This window comes from Vitis vinifera, chromosome 2, assembly GCF_030704535.1.
Source record: "Vitis vinifera cultivar Pinot Noir 40024 chromosome 2, ASM3070453v1".
Lineage (NCBI taxonomy): Eukaryota > Viridiplantae > Streptophyta > Magnoliopsida > Vitales > Vitaceae > Vitis > Vitis vinifera.
Window position 1 is genome coordinate 629,356 of NC_081806.1, and position 12,940 is coordinate 642,295.

Below are 12,940 nucleotides of genomic sequence, written 5' to 3' on the forward strand. Positions count from 1 at the left end.
AATTGGGAGAAAGCATAAAAGTTATGTAGTTTAAACTTTAAATCCATACTAAATATGGAAATGGAATTCAATTCAATGCACATATTTCTAGCCTTTTCTAGGCTTCCAAACAAAGTTATTATTAGAGGGCTCCTCGCATCATAAAGTAATATTTTATACAATTTTGGCACTCTTTGGGCCATTAATAACATTTGTATATCTCATGACAAAGATAAAAGATACTATTATGCTGATTTTTTTATATTATTTAATTGAATAGTTAGGGAAGGTATATATACATATAATTAATTTTAAAATGATTTATTTTTTATTTTCTCATTTTAAACTAAGATAAAATTATAAAAAAATGATAATATCTTATTTATTTACAAAATGTAATTAAAATATTTAAATAACTTTTATCAAAATAAAAAATTATAGGGGCAGTGTGGTGGGATGGGTATGGCAAATTCTGAAAGGTGAGTGGGATGATTGGCATCCTGCCTTGGTTTAGTTTGAGGTAAACATAACTAAATAAATAATGACAATTGGATTTGATTTGAACACCAACTGTTTTATGAAATGCCCTCAAGATTTCGGGAAACTGAAAATATTTAATTGGATAATATCTTACAATTAAGTAAATTTTAACATCCAACGCCTTTTATTTGTTTATACGAAAGCAAACTAGACTTGATGTGGAAAGAAGAAATCCGAATGTTCCTTGCGGAAGGTAGAAAGCTAATGGCGCTTTTAACAGTTTTCCACCACCAGCCACCACTTCTTAGGAAATATCTGAGTTTGAAAACGACCTGGGTTGATATTGCTGCACAACAAGCACTGATGCAGCTGTGGGAATGCCACCACAAGTCAGCAAACTGCCCACCGGCCCCAGTTCCGGGAACTCGATCAGTGGACTCAATCCAGCAACGAGTTGACCCTCTGGCGTTCGGCCCACAACAAACATGGTGCACCGGTGGTATTCGCGGATGATTTCGATGGCTTCTGCAGCATTTTTTACGACTCTTTCTTCCAATTTGACTGAGCTGTTGTGTGACGTCTTGTTCTTGAATTCAGCCAGGAAGTTTTCGTCCAATGAGGAGTTGGAGTTGGGGTTGGGGTGTGGATCAGGCGTGATGGCCTCATCCAGGGTGTCTGGGTGAAATAGGAAGCGAATGGCCACTAGACTAATGCCGGGATGCTCAGCCATGCGTGCACCGTACGAGAGGGCTTCACGGTCGTCGCAGCCGCCAAAGAATGGGACTGTGATGATGGAGGAGACGTTGCTTGCAGATACTTGGGCCGTTCCACCGAGGTCGCGGTCTACTAGGATCCCAACTGAGCATCGAGCATGCTCGAGGACCTTTCTGTTGACCACCCCGAATTCACTTCTGCTAGTCTCCAATGTTCCATCAAATCTCTGGTGCTTATGGAATGGGAGGATGATGATCGCTGCCCTTTTCCTTTCAGCACTTGTGCAGATGTCCTCGTGCATGTTGGACATGGCTGAAATTGCTGTCATTGGCCTGATAGACACTCTGCTGAGCTGCCCGAAAGCCTCAAACGCCACAATTAATTGGTTGGAACCAGAGCGCACGGCCTTGTTCCAAAAGGGTAGCCCATTCTTTCTTGCCTTGTGAACCATCAGTATTGCAGATGACCTCTCTGACAGCTCCATGAGGTGCATTGCATAGACACAAAGTCCTTCCCTCTTCGCGGTTCCCCGTGAAGCCTCAACGAGATTGATAATTGTAGGAATGCTGTTTGAACTCTGGAAACAAACCAATATTCGAAGTTCAGCATTGGGGTTCTTTCTATCAATTGTTCTGTGATTGTAATCGGCTTTACTTGTCCTTTTAGCCGGCTTGTATACTGCTATAACTAGAGGTGTTGTGATAAAGGTTGTGAAGAGAGCCATGAGAACCATGATGGCAAATGTTTGATCATTCAATACCTGCAAAAATCACCATTGAAGTACAAGTTAGAAATAAACCATTGCAACAAATCGGTGATTGCAATAAAGCTTATGTTCTACCTTTCTCTCTTTACCAATGTTGAGGACGATGAGCTCCACCAAGCCCTTGCTGTTCATTAGGAACCCCAGAGCTAGAGCCTCCGGAACAGGCATTCTCCAACTAAGGGAGACAGCAACGGTTCCTGCAATCTTCCCCAAACAGGCTGTAAATATGACCAAAACAAGGAGACCCCATGATTGAAGCCCCCTAATGGTGGCCACATCAGTCTTCAATCCGCTTGAGACAAAGTACAACGGAAGGAGGAGGCCAGATACAAGGTCCTCAACTTTTTCCACAAGAGCACCTGCGAAAGGACCTTCTTTGGGGACGAGAATTCCCATCACAAAAGCACCAAAGAGCGCATGAATCCCAATGGCATCAGTAACAAACCCAGCTGCCAAAACAGCAGCTAAAGTAGCACATACATACATCTCATCCACCGGCTCACCCTCAGGGCAACGCTGAGCCATCCATTTGAATATTCGTGGGGCAATGAGTGAACAGCAAAGGACAAAACCAAATCCACACAAAAACACCCATAATGCTACTATGGGGGAACGGCCAGTACCAGAGAGAGCAATGGCAAGAGCAAGTAGAATCCATGCAGCCACATCATTGACAGCAGCAGCAGACATGGCCATTCGGCCAACATCAGTGGTTAAAAGCTTTAGCTCTGCAAGGATACGGGCCAAAACAGGGAAGGCAGTGATAGAGAGGGCCACCCCCATGAATACAAGAAATGGACCTGCATCTACACCCTTGGAGATGGTTGCTCTGAGGACAACAGATGTACCAACTCCTAAAGCAAAAGGAAGGCTGATTCCTGCAACAGCAATGCTAAGAGCTTTCTTTCCAGTGCGACGGAGGGAGTTGAGATCCAACTCCAAGCCTACAAGGAATAGAAAGAAGAGAAGACCAAGGTTTGCCAGAGTATCCAACACTGTGAGGCTTTTAGGTGGAAAAATCGAATGCAGATACTGTTTGTTGCGACCCAGAGCTGAAGGACCAAGTAATATTCCTCCCTGCCAAAATGAAAATCAAAGTTTATTTCTCCACCATGCAATGAATATCAGGTTTTCCCAAACAGCAGTGTGGAGTATATTAGAAGTACCAAGAACTTCTAACTTCAAGAAACCCCTTTAATCCCAGAAAACAAAAATGTCAATACAAAATTTATTCCTTGAGTTTAATTTCTCACTGTTATTTTAAAGCTGTTAGTGAGAAAAGCCAGTTACAGTTTTCTGTTCTCAAAGGCATAAACCTGTTTTTCCAAAACATGTCTGGGAAATTTTGGACAAAAAACAGCCTTCTTAGGATAGTTCTAAAAGGAAGGGCTTAAGGTAATTATATAAATACTAAGAATAATTGAAAATAAAAAGAACTTATTTGGACGGAAAGAGAACGAATTTTGAAGATGAATGCATTCAAGGTGAGAGATAGAGTAAAAAGAACTTACAACAATCTCTGCAATCACGCGAGGCTGTCGCAGTGGCTTCAGAAGAAAAGCAAGACAGCGAGTAACCACAAGCACAAGGCATATCTGCACAATAAGTAGAGGGAGGGCGAAATGAATGGGATTATCCCCCTGGAACACCCCATTTGATGTGGCCTTGGTGGGTGGTGGGCAAGTCACATTTGTTGACATTTTTCACCAACAACGCATGAGAATTGCCAATTCTCACTTCACTTCCTGCATCATTCCACAATCAAACTATGAATGCCAAGCTCTAGCCCACCTCACTATTCCTCTTATAAATCCATTCATGAATCATCATCTGATAAGATCTGGAAAATGCTTTTAAAAAGCTAAAGAATTTGTAAAGACATTTTTAGAAAAAAAATACTTCAAATAGAAATATTTTCAAATCATTATTAGTTGGATCTTCCTTGTTTTGAATTCTTTATAGGGATTGATAATTATTTCTTGATCTTTATCATTTTTCATAATTCTTTCCATATTTAGAAATATTTTCAAACCATTATTAGTTGGATCTTCCTTGTTTTGGAGGATTGATAATTATTTCTTGATCTTATCATTTTTCATAATTCTTTCCCTATTTAATCTTTTATTTTTCAATATACAAAAATTTAAAAAATAAAGTACAAAAAAAAAAAACCACTTAAATTTGGTAAGTAATTGACAATTACCTGTAATCAAATACTCGATATTAACAGTAAATTAAGAAAAAGTGGGTCAAGAATTTGATTTGATCAGATTTCAGAACATGGTGGATTTTGACAGTCCAGCCACGAGGCACAAGACCCCACAACTTCGGCTCCAAAATTGTTGCCACGTGGCTTTATGACGTGTCAATGCTCAGCTTCCTTCCATTTTTGTTTTTGTTTCTATTTTAGAAACAAGGTTTGACCTTGGGATGGGGTTTCTGTCTTTTCAGAAAGACTATTTAATTGAAAGTCAACATCTGCCTTGCTTCACTCACCCGAGAAATTTGCATGCATTAAATACAAGATGACAATAGTACCCTCCAAAGCACATTAAATTTTCAATGCTTACCTAATTGTCACTTATCATTATCAAATCGATATATAAAAAAATTAAAAAAATTCAGTTTTCTAGGTCATGTTTCTTAACTGAATGATGTTTTAGAAACCATTTCATTAAAAAATATTTTCGTTTCGACTAGGATTCTCATATTCGATCAAATTTTCTATTTAGAGAAACTAATAGAAAACAAAACAAAAAAAAATGAAATGGAATGGAAAAGGAAAGATTTTTCTCAGATCCCTCCTCATTTCTCCATACAAGCACATATCCAGAGAGAAACGCAGAGAGAGAAGACAATGACCTGATCGTCATCTTCGTCATGGAAGGAGTTGTTTCTACCATATCTTCATCATCGTAACCACATGGACGCTTCTAGATCGTTCTCCAAATCTCCGAGAAGAGAAATTGCAGAAGCTTCTGGGTCGTTCCTCAAATCTCCGAGAAGAGGAATTGCAGAGGAAGAAGAGAGAGAAGTTGGGGTGAGTGCAGGACGGAAGATGAAGTCGAGCGACATTAAATAGAATCGCGAAAATCAATGCTATGACCATATTGCCATTCTTGATTCGCTTTATTTGCAAAAATACCTCGGATTTGTTGGCGACACATTCCAGCCGTCCCTTGATTTTGGGAGATCTTGGTTAGGTTGGGAGAAATTTTTAATAATTAAATAAAAAATTTAATAATAATAATAATTAAAAAAACAACTCTACTGTCTTGCTAACAAAACCCACCAAAAGAATTTTTATGAAGGTAAAAAATATTTTAATATTTTATAATTATAAATTAAAACTAAAAATCCATCAAGTAGATCAAATAACATTAACTCTATCTATATAAATTTATATCAAATAAAAAAAAAACAACATTATCAAAATAAATATATATATATATATATATATATTCAACATTATCATCAAATAAATTAAAAATCAAAAGGCATTATCTTGAAAATCCATAATAAAATATCAAGATAATTTAATTGATGACGAAGATATTGTCCGTTGTTTTAGGTTTGAGGGTTGTCCATTTTAGGTTCGATGACTCTCACGACTTTAAAAAAAAGGTGTCTACAACTGGGGATTTTTTTCACTATCCGTGCGATTCTGAGAGAAAAGGACAAAGAGAGGGGGGTTGCACCAGAAGAAGGAAATAAAGAAGAGAAAAACGACAAAAATCTAAATCTCAGAAGGGAGTTGGGAGAAGTGGGTGGGGTCAGCCCTGTTGTGGGAAAAGCTGCTACTGGAGGACCAGTCCTTCCTTGGAGCTGTTTGGTTGTTTGGGCATAATCTTTTTCCTTTTTCATTGAATCTTTTTACGGTTCCTTTAGTTGGTATTGAAGGTGTAGAGAGGATCATGGAATCCTGAAATGTGGATACGGGGTCACATCGTGCCTAGGATCAAATAATTGCCCTGTCGAGCATGAAATGACAAAACTCTCATTTGGTCCCATTTATTCATTTTATTTTTCATTCACCCTACTCTCTTTACGAGTGAAAAACCTCACAAAGGAACGAAGAACCTCTTTAGAGTTGCGGACTTTGTTTACGATATCTTGCATTTTTCTGCATACATTATTCCTTTAATCTTTCCACGTAAATTAGACAAATAATATAAGAGATGTAGAATCATTATAATCATGCCATCAAACCTTGGAATAAAGGAGATATAACTTCATCTCGGGATCACCCAGGCCAGAATAATTTTCCAACATTTTCCACAGCCGACACTACTCCTCGGAGAAAATCTCCGAGTTTGGAAAGGACCCGGGTTGATACTGCTGCACAACAAGTACTGATGCTACTGTGGGAAAACCAGGAGAAGTTAGCAAGCTGCCCACTGGCCCCAATTCCGGGAACTCGGTCTTTGGGCTCAATCCAGCAACGACATGACCCTCTGGCATTCGACCTACAACAAACATGGTGCAGCGGTGGTATTCGCGGATGATTTCCATGGCTTCGGCAGCGTTTTTTACCACTCTTTCTTCGAATTTGACCGCGCTGTTGAGTGATGAATTGTGCTTGAATTCAGCTAAGAAGTTTTCATCCAATAAGAAGTTGGGGTTGTCGTGTGAGTCAGGGGTGGGTGCCTCTCCCTGGACGTCTGGGTGGATTAAGAAGCGAACGGCCACTAGACTGATGCCGGGATGCTCAGCCATGCGCGCACCATAGGAGAGGGCTTCGCGGTCGTCGCAGCCACCAAAGAATGGGACTGTGATTATGGAGGAGACGTTGCTTGCAGATACTTGGGCGGTACCACCGAGGCCGCGGTCGACTAGGATCCCAACAGAGCATGGAGCGTGCTCGAGGACCTTTCTGTTGACCAAGCTGAATTCACTTCTGGTGGTCTCCAATGTTCCATCAAGTCTCTGGTGCTTATGGAATGGGAGGATGATGATTGCTACCCTTTTCCTTTCAGCACTTGTGCAGATGTCCTCGTGGATGTTGGACATGGCTGAAATTGCTATCATTGGTCTGATAGACACACTGCTGAGCTGCCCGAAAGCCTCAAACGCTACAATTACTTGGTTGGAACCTGAGGGCAGTCCCTTGTTCCAAAATGGTAGCCCATTCTTTCTTGCCTTGTGAACCATCGATATTACAGATGACCTCTCTGAGAGCTCCATGAGGTGCATTGCATAAACACAAAGTCCTTCCCTCTTCCCCGTCCCACGTGAAGTCTCAATGAGATTGATCATTGTAGGAATGTTGTTTGTACTTCGGAAACAGACCAAGATTCGAAGTTCACCATTGGGGTTCTTTCTATCAATTGTCCTGTGCTTGTAATCTGCTTTACTTGGCCTTTTAGCTGGCTTGTATACTGATATAACTAGAGGTGTTGTGATAAAGGTTGTGAAGAGAGCCATCAGAACCATGATTGCAAATGTTTGATCATTCAATACCTGCAAAAATCACCATTGAAGTACAAATTAGAAATAAAGCATTGCAACAAATCAGTGATTGCAGCAAATCTTATGTTCTACCTTTCTCTCTTTGCCAATGTTGAGTACAATGAGCTCCACCAAGCCCTTGCTGTTCATTAGGAACCCCAGAGCAAGAGCCTCCCGAACAGGCATTCTGCAACAGACGGAGACAGCAATGGTGCCTGCAATCTTCCCCAAACAGGCTGTAAATATGACCAAAACAAGGAGACTCCATGATTGAAGCCCCCTAATGGTGGACACATCAGTCTTCAATCCACTTGAGACAAAGTACAACGGAAGGAGGAGGCCAGAAACAAGGTCCTCAACTTTTTCCACAAGAGCACTTGCAAAAGGACCTTCTTTGGGCACAAGAATTCCCATCACAAAAGAACCAAAAAGAGCATGAATCCCAATGGCATCAGTAACAAACCCAGCTGCCAAAACAGCAGCTAAAGTAGCACATATATACATCTCGTCCACTGGCTCACCCTCAGGGCAACGCTGAGCCATCCATCTGAAGATTCGTGGGGCAATGAGTGAACAGCACAGGACAAAACCAAATCCACACAAGAACACCCATAATGAGATTATGGGGGAACGACCAGTGCCAGAGAGAGCAATGGCAAGAGCAAGTAGAATCCATGCAGCCACATCATTGACAGCAGCAGCAGACATGGCCATTTGACCAACATCAGTGGTTAAAAGCTTGAGCTCTGCAAGAATACGGGCCAAAACAGGGAAGGCAGTGATAGAGAGGGCCACCCCCATGAATACAACAAATGGACCTGCATCTACACCCTTGGAAATGGTTGCTCTGAGGACAAAAGATGTACCAACTCCTAAAGCAAAAGGAAGGCTGATCCCTGCAACAGCAATGCTAAGAGCTTTCTTTCCAGCGCGATGGAGGGACTTGAGATCTAACTCCAAGCCTACAATGAATAGAAAGAAGAGAAGACCAAGGTTTGCCAGAGTATCCAACACTGTGAGGCTTTTTGGTGGAAAAATGGAATGCAGATAGTGTTTGTTGCGACCCAGAGCTGATGGACCAAGTAATATTCCTCCCTGCCAAAATGAAAATCAAAGCCTATTTCTCCACCATGCAATGAATACAGAGAATCTGTGCTTATAACATAAGTGCAAAGAGAATAGACGTGAGTGATTTGGTATATATTTCATCCATTGAACTAAATGAAGATTAAAGTGCACATAAGCCTATTTATATCTTTGAACCACCTTTCTTTCAAACTTGCAAAACCGTAACCCAGAAAAACGAGGAAACAAACCGTATTTACGACATGCTTATTTACGACATGCTCATCTTTCTTTTGGAGAAGCTGTGTTGCAAGAACAATAGTGGCAAGAGTTTCCTAGAACTATCAAGTTTTCTCAAACAGCAGTATGGGTATGCTAAATATTCCTAGAACTTCAAATTTCAATAAACCGCTTCAATCCCAGAAAACCAAAATGTTAGTACAACTTTTATTTCTTGAGTTTAATCTCACTGATATTTTCAGAAGCTGTCACTGAGAGACCTAGTATCTAATATAATATGGATCAAACAATATCAGATAAGACCCAATATGTGGAAAGTACTAGGATTTGCTGAAGCAATATAACATTTTGAAATCATCTGCAAATAACATATAATTCAAAAGCATAAAAAGATTTTCCAACCATCACTATAGAATGAATTTTCACAGCTTTTTCAACTGCAATTCCGCTAGAGAAAATGGATATCATATAAAACTCCTTATAAAAGGAAACATCCAGATGCCAACCAAAATAAGGGGTTCAAAAAATTAGATACAGAATACAGTTGGGACCATGAGAAAAAAAACAAATTGGACAGAAAGAGAAAAGTGGCACAAAGAAGCTTATCATCAACATAAGCTTATCCCTCCCATTTTCCATTGATCCAAAAACCAACATAGTCTAAAAGAACATCAATGCATTCAAGGTGTGGGATAGAGTAAAAAGAACTTACAACAATCTCTGCTATCACACGAGGTTGTCGCAGTGGCTTCAAAAGAAAAGCAAGACAGCGCGTAACCACAACTACAAGGCATATCTGCACAATAGCTAGAGGGAGGGCAAAATGAACGGGATTATCCCCCTGGAACACCCCATTTGATGTGGCCTTGGTGGGTGGTGGACAAGTCACATCTGTTGCCATTTTTCATCAAAACAAAGCACAATCCAAATAGATGAAAACTGCCATTTCTCACTTCACTTCCTGGATCATATCACAATCAAGCTATGAATTCCAAGCTCTATACACTAGCCTTTAACACATGGGCTGCCAACAATCCTCCTAAATATGCACCTATGAATAAACTCCATGTGATAAATACCAAAATATGACTATGAAAATTCAAAAAAGCAGCAAAAAAAAGCCACATAAATTTGGTATGAAATTGACCATTACTCATAACTTTCTAAAATTGTTTATAGCCCACAAGCTTGTAACAAGTTTTGAGAAATAAAACTCCACTAACTTGATATTTAACTCAACGTTTGACCTTCATGATGGGCATTTCTGTCTTTTCACAAAAAACATTCAATTAAAAATCAGTCTCTGCGCTTCACACTTCGATCCAAATTTTGCATGCATTCAATACAAATATGACAGTAGTGCCCTCCAAAGCACATCAAATTCACAGCTTCCTCTGCAATTCCTCCACTCAAAAAATCAAAAAGAATACTCAATATTGAAAAACAAAATAAATTTTCAAAATTTTTTTTAAAAAAAATATGTTACAAAAAGGATAATGTTAAATTCTTTTCAGTTTTCTAGTTTCCAAACACTCTCTTGCGATTTTCCAAATTGGTTTCTGAGTCACAATGAAAAGATCTCATCGAATGAGGAAAATATTTCCATTTCAAGCAAAATTCTCACATATTGTGACTTCTTTTCAGAGAAACTAGAATAGAACAGAAAAAGGGAAATGGAAGTCGGAAATTCTCTCAGATCTCATCTTCCTCATTCTGTGTACATGAGCAAACATACATCCAGAAAGAAAAACATAAGAGAGAAGACAGTGACCTGTTCATCATATTCGTCATGGATGAAACACCATCGTCATCACAACCTCATGGAAGCTTCTCGATTCAACAGTGAAGCTTCTAGATTGCTGAGGGATTGCAGAGGAGGCGAGAAAGAGAGATTGGAGTGAGGGAACGAATCACTCTGGAAACCGAGAAGCCTTACATATGAATAGAACCGCGAAAACTGATGCAATGACCATATTGCCATTCTACAGTCAGTTTATTTACGAAAATACCTCGGATTTTTTTTTCTTGTGGACCCATTTACCCATGGAGATTTTCTCAAACCTCTATTTTATCCAATGGTATTTTAGGAAATAAATATGATTTATCGCTGTCATGGTCTTGTGTTTTCTTTTTTTTTTTAAGGAATCACCAATATTCAGGATAAATTCTTTTCCTTTTTTTTGGGCATTTCTCCTGTTTTATATTATTTTCATGGTAATATTTTTAAAAATTAAGGCTTGTACACAATTTATTCTTAAAAGCCAAAAAACTTGTTAGAAAAGCAATAAGAATTATAACAAAAAAAAAAAAAAAAATCACACATACACAGTTGACAACCAAAAAACTATTTTTTGTTTTTTATTTTTAAAAAAGAAAAATCAGATATTTTCATAAAACATCTTTCACAATATTTTAAGAAAAAAATTATACAAACATATATAATAATTAAAAATAAAATATTAGATATAAAAATTATTTTTAAAACATATTTAAAAATATTAAAAATAAGTTAAAAATATTTTAAATTTATAAATAAAATTTTATTTTACAAAATCAAAAAACGATTTTCAAAAACTGTTTTTAAAAATTATTTTTTAAAACAATTATCAAACTCTAAAAATTTTAAAATATAATTTGTTTTTAAAAAACAAATTTAATTTTTTAAAATGTTTTAAATAACAATTAATAATATGATACGATGAAATATTTTTTAAAATTTTATATTTCATATTAATATATCATACTCGTACCTTTACAAGTTTCAAGTAAATCAACCTCGATTAATAAAAAAAATAATGTAAAATAGTTGTTATTATACATGTGAATGAATCCACACTGTTGTCATTAGCTGTTCCCTCCTTCCAAAGATGTTTTCTCCTTTTATAAATAATCTATCATTAGCATTGCTTCTAATCTGATTGGACGGCAAGAAAGTGAATGGGAAAACCATTATCTCATTACCCGTAGATTTATTGAGTTGACAGAAGTGAAGGTTGCTTTATCAATAATTCAGGGTGGAGGTTTTGACATAGGAGAAGCAAATGGCACCACATGTTTGGATCCCGAGAAAAAATAAAAGAAAATAAAAAGATTTAAAAAAAAAAAAAAAAAACTGCAAAGAATAAATGGTGGGGTGCGTTGAACTAATGGCCTAATGGGTGTCCAGCGAGGTTGGAAGAAAGCATAAAGTTACATAGTCTAAACTTTTAATTGATATTTAATATGGCACATATTTCCAGCCTTTTCTGTGCTTCCAAACAAAGTGATTAGAGAATTGAGCTTGAATACGTTGCTTCTTTAAAGAGGAATTGAGACATCTCCTCCATGGATGGGATCTGCTAGCTAATATCGTCTTGATTGTCTAAATCAGTTATGGATTCAGATTAGATTAATTAAAAAAATTAGGACTTGTTTGCCATGTTTTTTAAAACTTATTTTTAATTTTTTTATTCTTTAACTTAAAAACAATTTTTAGAAATAAATTTCATAAAATATAGTTAAATGGACCAATGTTTTTCTTTTATTTTTAAAAACTAGCGAAAATAATTTTTACTTATTCTTTAAAAATTGTTTTTGAGGGGTCACCATTGCCTTCTACTCGACACGTAGTGCTCCCATGGGTTAAGTGCCCTTCTACTCGACACGTAGTGCTCCCATGGGCTAAGTGCCCTCCTCACACACTCATCTCTATCCATGCCCAATCGACTCAAGAACCATGCTACTTTCCTAATGGTTGCCCATGCCTTCTGGTCTGCTTGTGGTACAGCCATAAAAGGTGTCAATGTTAAGATATGGACTCACACATATTTAACAATGGTACATGACTAAGCTATTCGCCTTTAATATTTATTTTATATCAGTTTTCCACAGTATGGGCCACCTTATGTGTAGAGCCCAAAGTCATCACGGGCCTTAAATGATGGGCCTAAGACTCGTGAGACCCAATAGCCAAAGGGTATGGTGCCTAAGGCAGGAGGATATAAATCCATAGTGTGTGTCTGTTCATTAAGATGACATCAGTTTTGGAATAAGAACAGACCTGTCTCTTTTCGGCTCCCATCATCTAAGAGAATTCAGAAAAAAGATGGTGCCCTCCATACCCTTAGAAGATCCATACTGCATTCATCATCGGAAAATAATGGACTCAGGTATGTTCTTAAACAACAATGGAAGACATAATTTGAATGTTTGGTATACATATATTTTATGTTTGTATTGTTGGTGGTAATGGAGATAAAAAATGTTTAT

General features: G+C 37.9%; 2 protein-coding genes across 5 annotated transcripts; both read right to left on the bottom strand.

The window, feature by feature from the left end:
• Positions 1 to 573: 573 nt before the first annotated feature.
• Positions 574 to 5,014, bottom strand: LOC100248364 (cation/H(+) antiporter 18). Its single transcript, XM_002276310.4, has 4 exons — positions 4,802 to 5,014; positions 3,451 to 3,684; positions 2,015 to 3,016; positions 574 to 1,933 (listed from the first exon to the last, which is right to left on the bottom strand). The coding sequence occupies exons 2-4, from the start codon at positions 3,637 to 3,639 to the stop codon at positions 764 to 766; spliced, it is 2,361 nt and encodes a 786-aa protein (XP_002276346.1). The 5' UTR covers positions 3,640 to 3,684; positions 4,802 to 5,014; the 3' UTR covers positions 574 to 763.
• A 1,097-nt stretch (positions 5,015 to 6,111) lies between these two features.
• LOC100253481 (cation/H(+) antiporter 18) lies at positions 6,112 to 10,626 on the bottom strand. 4 transcript variants are annotated; one of them, XM_059742250.1, is made up of 5 exons: positions 10,464 to 10,609; positions 9,916 to 10,086; positions 9,405 to 9,653; positions 7,481 to 8,482; positions 6,112 to 7,399 (listed from the first exon to the last, which is right to left on the bottom strand). In XM_059742250.1, the coding sequence occupies exons 3-5, from the start codon at positions 9,591 to 9,593 to the stop codon at positions 6,227 to 6,229; spliced, it is 2,364 nt and encodes a 787-aa protein (XP_059598233.1). In that variant the 5' UTR covers positions 9,594 to 9,653; positions 9,916 to 10,086; positions 10,464 to 10,609; the 3' UTR covers positions 6,112 to 6,226. The 4 variants fall into 4 exon arrangements, with proteins under 4 accessions (XP_059598233.1, XP_019071933.1, XP_010658648.1 ...); XM_019216388.2 differs by having other exon boundaries at positions 9,405 to 9,743; XM_010660346.3 differs by lacking the exon at positions 9,916 to 10,086 and having other exon boundaries at positions 9,405 to 9,743; positions 10,464 to 10,626.
• Between the last annotated feature and the right edge of the window lie 2,314 nt (positions 10,627 to 12,940).